Source organism: Numenius arquata, chromosome 3, assembly GCF_964106895.1.
Source record: "Numenius arquata chromosome 3, bNumArq3.hap1.1, whole genome shotgun sequence".
NCBI classification, from domain to species: Eukaryota; Metazoa; Chordata; class Aves; order Charadriiformes; family Scolopacidae; genus Numenius; species Numenius arquata.
Genome location: NC_133578.1, coordinates 11,582,484 through 11,591,861, shown reverse-complemented (window position 1 = coordinate 11,591,861; position 9,378 = coordinate 11,582,484). Strand labels below are relative to the sequence as shown.

General features: G+C 45.3%; 1 protein-coding gene across 1 annotated transcript; it reads left to right on the top strand.

Moving 5' to 3' along the window:
- The first annotated feature begins 2,679 nt into the window (after positions 1 to 2,679).
- UMPS (uridine monophosphate synthetase) lies at positions 2,680 to 8,564 on the top strand. Its single transcript, XM_074145538.1, has 6 exons — positions 2,680 to 2,832; positions 3,284 to 3,437; positions 4,997 to 5,665; positions 6,351 to 6,526; positions 7,079 to 7,193; positions 7,860 to 8,564. Exons 1-6 carry the CDS (start codon positions 2,689 to 2,691, stop codon positions 8,039 to 8,041), a joined length of 1,440 nt encoding a protein of 479 aa, XP_074001639.1. The 5' UTR covers positions 2,680 to 2,688; the 3' UTR covers positions 8,042 to 8,564.
- The last annotated feature ends 814 nt before the right edge of the window (positions 8,565 to 9,378 follow it).

The following is a 9,378-nucleotide window of genomic DNA, read 5'->3' as shown; positions in this document are numbered from 1 at the left end:
CCCTTTTGCAGCATTCTCCCACTACTGGATTTTCTGGTGCATGAAATATTGTCTGGAACAAACATGGGGAAACACAGTTTCTCATAAATCTCCATTAGGCCCTTACAAAGCTCCTCAGAGAGCAGCTGACTCCGAGGGGAAGATTTCCACCTGCAGCTTTAGCACTCAGGGTATTCCCACGATGGCTGAGTGAAGGCGTGACAGTAGCTGCACCCTCCAGCTTCTGCAGCAGCTTCAGAGCAGCTAGAATGACCAACAGTATTACTAGCAATGGAGCAGCACAAGCTCAGTGCACACTGGCACCACGCATACAGTCACCACCTTCAGACATCTTCACGGCGGTCTTACCCTGCGCTGACATCGAAGTACACTTGCTCACAGCATCACCCCGGCGCTGGGCTGGATGACAGGCCTGCCGGAAGGCAGCAGCAAGGGCACCAGCGACACAAAGCCCAGAGAGCACAGTGACATGTGGCGCTTGTTATTTAAGACAGCCATAATGAAAGAATGCATGTGGCAACGAGAAACCAACTCCCCCCTCTCTCTCTCTCTGCTCCACTTGGAGCAGCTCAGCCAGGTAGTTTCACTCTTAGCCATCGAATAGGAAATCTGATTGTCCCCATAACATTGTCATCCGGTGTCCCAAGCACGTGCTGCCCTGTGGGTGACCCCTACATCTCCACCAAGCTGCCAAAAACCCTACGCATGTTACTACAGGAATGACACACAGCCAGTCCAGGGTTTTGGAATTTAATATTTTAAAGCAATCCTGGCTTTAAAATTTATTTCTCTCTTCCTACTTGTACCAAGTCTTTTTTAGCCTTACTGCCCTTTTATTTTAAGTGACTCTATTTTTTCCAGTAACATCTATCTTTAAAAGCATTTTACTTTTAAACTAAGTTAGTGCTGAGACAAAGTCTGTGCCCTCAATTGACCTGTACAAGTTCTGTGGCTTCAGTGGAGCTCATCAGCGTTTCTGATCATGCTGTTGGGCCTTTGTTACGGATACTGTGAATAAAGGCTAAATGTAGAACCGCACATTATGACTTGACTATATATAACCATATTTTAATACCCTTGCAGTGAGGGGACTGCATCAAGTGACCTGGGATAATATAAACATCCGAGACAGATGTAAAGGCTAGTCCGTATATACAAACGTCTAAGAGGTAATTAACGCGCACAGGGGCTAACCACCTGGTTTTGTTTCTGTTCCTTTCACTGCAGAGGTAGATTCTCCTCCAACACAGGGCTTGGATTTAATTCCCAGCTTATTCATTCATGTCCCATCAGAAAATGGTGCTTTCCCAAGGAAACAAAATAAAATCCCATTTTGCTAGGCTGACTGCACACTGCCATCAAGTGATGAATTCTCGTTCTGGGATCTGTATAGTGGTGAGTGTTACCATAGCGTCAGGATGCTGAATATTCGCTGTAACTGTAGTCTTTATTACGGAGCTAGTGAAAAAAACCAACATCTTTACTCAAGCCATATCTCACCTTCATGTCCAACTTCTGATGCTGGTGCTTTTACCTCTCTTTCTACCAAACTGTTCAGCGTTGCTCTGCCACCGAGGTCAATTTGCTGGTAATTTTTGGAAGGCAAATGCAATAGAAAGTGCAAAAAAAATTAAAAATTAAATCTCAGATTTGTTCACTGAGATGAGAGCTAACAGCTGGAATATATTGACGCTTTTCAATTTTTGCAACAATCAACTGAAGGAGGACAAAAGAAACAGTATTGCTAACAGCTCAGCATTTTCAAGGTGCAAAGTTAATTCCACAGCCTTAATTATTTCAGTGTATTGCTGGTCTGCCTTAAATGTATCTTCAGTTTTATTGCAGATTTCATTTTGTATGCACACAATGTTGTTTTGTAAAGGTAAGTTTGTAAATATTTCCTTTGTAAGTCTAATCACTCATGTGTACTGTTGTGAGGTGATTACTTGCTGTCCCATGTCATTATTACTATACTGCAGTATATATGATCATCTACAGATGTATCTTCAAACTGTACATCTTCTGTCCTTGCATTCCTATAAATAGAGTATACTAATGACGCGGTTTCTGGGCTTTTTTGATTAAATACAATTGTTCAGAGAAGACCGGGTCAGTCTTATTTCACACGTACGGCAATCCTCCTGAGGCCTTGGAGACTCGGGGCTCACTGATCGCTTTGTTCACCTCATCTTTACTGGAGGGACGTTCACAGGAGCAAGGGACCACCTCTCCAGCCAAGTCGCAACCTTGCGCAGGTCAATCCAGAAACCAAGCAGCCTTTTGGGAGTCACCCCGAAGCACGAAGTCTCTGCTCACAGCAAACCCCTCCCCGTAGCAGCGGTTTCTGCTGCCCTGTGGAAACAGATACTGCCGGGGAGGGCGGAGGGGAGGCCGGGGCAAACCCTGAACACCTCCTCCTGTGGCCTGGGGCCGGGCGGCGGGAAGCCGGGCTCTCTGCCGTGCGGGGCTGGGCCCCACAGCGCGGTAAAGGGAAACCCGGGACGGCGTTGGACCGCGCCCAGAGGGGATCGGTCCCGCCGGAGGCTGAGCCCTACGCCGCCACCGCGCTCCCCTCAGGGAGCCTCGTGCTGCTGCTGCTGCGCATGCGCACGGCCCACACAGCCCCCTCCTCCTCCCCCCACCCCCCCCACCCCGCGCTGCTGCGTCATCTCCCGGCGCCGGGGCGGCATGGCGGCAGCGGGGCGCGTGGCGACGGCGCTGCGCGAGGCGGGTGGCTTGCGCTTCGGCGACTTCGTGCTGAAGAGCGGCCGGGCCTCCCCCGTCTACATCGACCTGCGCTGCCTCGTCTCACACCCGCTGCTCCTCCGCCAGGTGTGGGGCTGGGGGGGCTTCCCTCCCAGAGTCGGGGCCCCGCGGCCGCCGGTGTGGGCGGCGAGGGGGCCGGGCCCTGCTCGGCGGAGAAGGCCTGGAGTGCCAGGCCGCGCTTGTCCGTGCCTCAGGGGTGCTGGTCTGTGCCGGCACCCGGGAAGTCTCGGGTCTCTCTGGCCTTCTTTAAGCTGAAGGGTAGCGGGGGGGGAGGCACGGGAGGGCTGCCGGGGCCTCCGGAGGGCCCCGTCCTGGGGCTGGGGCCGCGGCCTGTTGGCCTGGAGCCCGCTAGGTGGAGATGTCGGGCTGTCTGCTCGCTGTCGGGACAGCGACTGGCAAATGGTGTAAAGGAGAGAGGCTTCTGTGCGTTTGCATTGCTACCCTTGGTAGGAGATGTGTTTAGTTGTGATTGTTCCGGTGTGACTCTTAAAAAAAAATCCCTGTTTGTCCGTTTCAGGTTGCAGATCTTCTCTTTCAAACAGCCAAAGGTGCTGGGCTCCAGTATGACTGTGTGTGCGGTGTTCCTTACACAGCGCTGCCATTGGCCACCATTATTTGCTCTGAAAATCAGATTCCGATGCTTATACGGAGGAAGGAAGCAAAAGACTATGGTAAAACTCTCAAATCAGGAATTTATGACTGCTTGTTGTCTTGTTTGTGAAATGACTTTATATATTTGTTGTTCTTTTGTAATGTGCAGCATCTCCATTCCAGTCTAAGGCTGCTACAGCCAATTCAAAAAGCAGCCTCCTTTCCCCCTAAAACATACCTCCCACAGCATCCCAAACTTGTCAGGCTCTCCCAGCTGGTTGGTGATTAAGGTGCAGCTTGAATCCTGCTATAGTAGGTTGGGAGACACTTCAGAGGGGCAGTTCTGTTTGTTTTTTGGCTTCAGCAGTGTCTTTTTTCTTTGGCACTGCTACTGTCTTGAGGGTTATTGGCCTATTCCAGAAGCTGAGCTTTATAACTTGGTTTCTCTGATATGCTGAAACCAGTGCCACATTCACCCCTAAACAGGACTTTTTGCATATCGGCTCTAAGAGGAACCTTTCTAGTCTCGTCTTCTTTTACCTCTCAACCCCCTTTTTTTTTCATAATCCTGTAGTCCTGTCATCAGTGGGCAAGGTAGACTAGGTGAGAAGCAGTCAGTTCTCTACCCACTTGTTGGATTTTGGTGGAGGGAAGGGGGAGAGAAGACTGAAACATTAACCTACCGTAGCAACTAGATTTGGGCATGTGATAAAAACTATCCTCTTCAAACAGTATTCATTTAGAAAGGATGCTTGTCACAACTAAATGTTACTCTTATGTCAGTGTGCCAGACGTGAAAATGTTTGCTATTCCTCCTTGTGAAGGACAAATCAATTGTGACAGCAATTAACTGCCTGGCACAGGGTTTCCGGTGTCACATGCATTGCAAAGCTGCACGTTTGCTCCTTCCCTGGGCTGTCATGGTCTAAACACTGCACTCGCTGCATACTGTTCGCCTGCTGCTCGCCACTTCCTGGGAAAGCTGGGCATCCTTTGTTGTTCCCCCCTGGGAGGCCTTTCATGGACGTGTGCCTGTTGGCTAGGGCAAAGGCATTTGGGGGCTTTACTCCTTCTAATTGTTCTAACAGGCATATTAAGCACTGAATAATGCCTGTGGAAAACAGGAAGTATGCTGAGGAGTACCAATAACTTGGCTGCTTTAAAGCCGTTTTAAAGTAAGTGGAGAAAATGGTTTGCAATTCTGAGCATTCAGTTCATGGCAATAATAAACGTCTGTAGTCCTCTATAAAGATTTAAGTTTGTGCAGTTAACAATATGTCATTTTGTTAGTGGAACAACTTCTGTAAATGTAGAGCAGTATTTTATTCACTTGGAGAAGTAACAGTCTTTGTGAATTTAATTACAAGTCAGTGACTGAGCTGTGATAAGAACTGTGATAACCTGTATCAGGTAATAACTAAACAAATTGACTCTTCATACTGACAGTAAATGTGAAATTTGTGTTCTGTTGAAGTCTATTTCCATTGGACTTCAGGATATGCTGTGGCTTATGCTTGTATGTGGGACAAATATGGTCTTTATATTAGCATAGCAAGTTAAAGTTTTGATACTTCTAAGGTTTTTTTTGGGTCTCTTAAACTTTTGAAATTTAGTGGAGTGGTTGCCTTTTATTTTTAAGGTACGAAGCGGCTAGTGGAAGGCACCATTAATCCAGGAGAAACATGCTTGATAATTGAAGATGTGGTAACAAGTGGATCTAGTGTACTAGAAACTGTGGAAGTTCTTCAGAAAGAAGGATTAAAAGTCACGGATGCCGTAGTGCTGTTGGACCGGGAGCAGGGTGGGAAAGCCAGGTTAGAGGAACATGGAATTCGTCTGCACTCTGTGTGCACGTTGTCTGGGGTGTTGGAGATTCTCCAGCAGCAGGGAGAAGTGGCCGTTGAGATGGTTGAAAAGGTGAAGAAGTTCATTGAAGGAAATGTGTTTGAGCCAGTGGCTCGGAACGGCCCCGCTCCTGTGAAGAGACTGTGTAAAGAGCTGAGCTTCAGTGCTCGTGCTGAGCTGCCGGGGGTACACTCTGTTGCGGCCAGGCTTCTCACGCTCATGGAAAAGAAGCAAACAAACTTGTGCCTTTCTGCTGATGTCACCAGCTCCAAAGAGCTGCTGCAGTTAGCTGCCACCCTGGGCCCCAGCATTTGCATCCTGAAGACTCATATAGACATCCTGAATGATTTTACCCAAGAGGTAGTAAAGGAGTTGAGAACGCTTGCAGATCGACATGAATTCTTGATTTTTGAAGACAGGAAATTTGCAGACATTGGAAACACAGTGAAACATCAATACGAAGGTGATTATCATCAGCCTCGATTTACCGTAACTTTTCTGTGGGTGTGTGTAACTGCAGCGCTGGCACAGGTTGCCAGGAGAGATTGTGGAATCTCCAGCCTTGGAGAAGACTCAAGGGGACAAAGTCCTGAGCAACCTGATCTAGCTTTGAAGTTAACCCTGCTGAGAGGGCATGACCTCCAGAGGTCCCTTCCAACGTAAACCTTTTTATGAATCTGTGGTTGTGCTCAGTAAGTACTTGTGAGTCGTTGTTTGCTGTGAGAAAATGCAGTGTGGCTTCTTAAGGCAGGCTGCTACTGTATGCTTGCGTGCTCATCACGGCTTTCATTCCATATTGCATTGGCAACTGTAGAACAGTTTTTTTCCTGATCCATATGTCCCATGTGATCTCTGTGCTGTATTGAAAGGTAGCACCTGTGACAGTAGATGTTTAGGTTACCATAAACACCTCAATGAATAGTAAAGGCGAGATACTAAGAAGTGTTTGTGAAAAGTAAAACTGAGAGATTATGCTTTGCGGTTAGGCTGTCTGATGAGACTGAACTTGTAACTGTCAAGCTTCAGCAGTAAAACTGTCTCTTAAAATGTGAATGATTTATCCTGCAGCTTGTTTTGTTTAACTTTTGTTTCCTGTTTAATACATTTCTAATAACAATTTTTCTGTGTCATGCTGTCCATCTTCTCAGGTGGTGTGTTCAGAATCGCATCCTGGTCAGACATCGTTAATGCCCATGTGGTTCCAGGCCCTGGCGTGGTGAAAGGCCTGAAGGAAGTAGGTCTTCCTCTCCAGCGCGGCTGTCTCTTGATTGCCGAGATGAGTTCCCAAGGGTCACTTGCAACGGGTGAATACACAAAAGCTGCAGTAAGTAGGCAGTCTTGTTGAAGGTTAAAAGCTTGTAAAGTGTTGTTACACTGAGGTCTTGTGTGCTTCTAATATTTGCACTTCCAAAAGTCTCCCCAGATCTAACTATTACAGGGTGGGGTTTTTTTTCCTGTGGAGACTCAGGAATCTGACACTGTGGTGTTTAAAGATTGCAGCTGTAGGCTAGTGATGTAAAGGGGTCAGAGTTCACACTGTGAATTCTAGTCAACATGCCAAGTTTGCTGTTGCCCCTCCCCTCTCTTTTTTTTTCTTTTTTTTTTTCTTTAGCAATAAATTTCTAATTAGTTTAAGTTGATTCATTGTAGTATTTATAATATAGAAAGAAACATAAAACTCGCGTTCCTGGCTGTAAGTGCAGCATGACCGGTGAGGGTTGAGTCAGCTCGCAGAGGGTTTATGTTGGTAAAGCAAGAACAGGTGTTTCATACCCCTGCCCTGCAGAGCTTAGAGTGTCAAAGGGTGGATGAGAAACAGGCTGCTTGTAAAGCTTAATTTTAGGTATATAATTTGTAACTGTTTACTGATCTTCAGGTACAGATGGCTGAAGACAACTCAGATTTTGTTTTTGGATTCATATCTGGATCTAGAATTAGTAATAAACCGGAATTTCTTCACTTAACTCCAGGGGTGCAGCTGCAAGCTGGAGGTAACTTTTTTTCTGAAATATTTATAGTCTGTTTGTAAGTACAGTAAGTGATCTAGCCTTCAGTGAAAAAATGAATTCTGAAGAGGGTTTGGTCGCCAGTTCTCTGGTGGGAGGAGTCTGTATTTGTCATTCTGTATTTCTGGGTACGCTGATCCCTTTCCTGTGAGTTCTGAAAGGCAACCAGCAGCATTGTTCGTGTGCTGAAGTCTCTGTATACCATAAAGCACAGTCCTTAATACATGTGAAATGCCTTCAGGCAGGTGTTAGGTTGGATGTACAACTACTCAGTAGGAGTAGATAAAAAGATTTTTAAACAAATACAAAAGTCTTAACTGTAACACTGTTGATACTGATACAGATGCAATATTAATGAGTTTGAAGTCTTATACTGGCTAAACAGCTTATCACTGAACCAGGTAGGGAAGATGTGTTTCTCTGCAATACTCAATTCTTACGAAACCTGAAGTGAAATCACAAGCTTTTATGTGAATGTTTGGGGATTTGCCTGTTTTAAGAAGGCTAAGGCTTATTTCAGTAATCCTGATCAGTGCTTCTTTGTGTAACTGATCCATCTATCATGAACCTTTGGAGGTTTTTAGTAGGTATAGAAGGTTTTTAGTAGATACAGTTTTGTATGAACTAAAGAAAATGGTGTCTCTATTTCAGGTGATAACCTTGGACAGAAGTACCTAAGCCCCAAGGAAGTTATTAGTGAAAAAGGTTCAGATATCATCATTGTGGGACGTGGCATCTTGTCAGCTTCAGACCGTCTTCAAGAAGCAGAGAAGTACAGGAAGGCAGCTTGGGAGAGCTACCTGAGCAGACTTAGTGTTTTTGCAGAAGATTGAAAGCAAGCCGTTTTCCTAGTCAATAAGCAAAGCTGATGGAGCTGCAGTCATCGTGAGACTTCCAGTTAAATACATAAACATTTCAGCTGGTAGAAAACTGCCCTTTTGGAGAAAAAATGTTTTAGTAACTAAGTTATTTCTAGTTGCACACACAGAGATCAAGTTGTACATGCCATGGCGTTTATTATTTGAATGTATGAAACCAAAACTTCAGACCTAAACCACAACATTTTTTAGTCTTAATAGCTTTTCTCTGCTGAAAAACGTTACACAAAACACTGCAAGGGTGTTTGGTTGGCTGTTGCTTTTGTTCCTTTCCCCACCCTCACATTTCTCTGGCTGTGGAAACCAGTATTTTACTGTTCTCAATAAACTTCATCTGCAGACCTGACCCTCTGCCCCGCTCTCACAGGATTACTCAGCTCTGCTATTTCCAAGGAGCAAATATGAGTCTTAATCCCTCACTGTGAAATTTGAATAACATGGTTTTTAATAAATACTTTTTTGCAACTGTTTTCCCTTCTTTGAGTCTGTAAGTCTTCCTTCTGTGGCAGTGTGAAAATTTTTGGAACCCTGTTGTTATAAGAAGTCATTCTGGTGTGTTTGTGACTGCAGGAATTAGTCCTGATTCTGTTTACAGGAGCTACAAAGAATTTGTCAGAGCAACTAGTTTTGTGCTTAATTACAGTGAGCTATCGATTCCTCTAATTAGAAACAAAAATGTACTTTCTGTTTATTGACCTTTTTGTGCTAGTAGCTGGCATACTTCCAGGAATTAGTTTCCATGCTTCATGGTGAAGAAGTAGAAATCTCTTGTATGACTTGTTTTGATTAGAAAGGATGGAATAACCTTAAATACATAGAGAGTATGTGTGGTGGAAATCAGCTTGAATTTTCTTTGCTATCGAGAAGGCAAAGACAAATGGTGATGCAGTTATAGACGGTTGCTCTTCCTGTGCTGATGCAGAGCACACAGAGGAGGCTGAGGCCCTTGGTTAATACGCTTACCTGTAGACTCAATATCTAGTGAGAGGAGTTTTTTGGCATTAGTACTGGACTCTTCACTAAACCTTTCAAAATGGGAGTTTTGAGTTATGATGAAGTTCAGGAGAGTTTTTGTTCACTGTTGGTTAGTTTATGCAGATCAAGATACACAAAACCTGTGTATCTTGAGGACTTGACGGCTTTGCGTTACGCTGATTGTATTTGTGACGTTGTGCTCTGTTGGCAGTAAGACTTCAGAAATGTACAACTGAAAGACTTCCTTGCTGTCTGGGCATGTTGGGGGTGACGACTTTGCCCTTTCATACTTACGTGCCCTGGAACTGTGCTTCCAC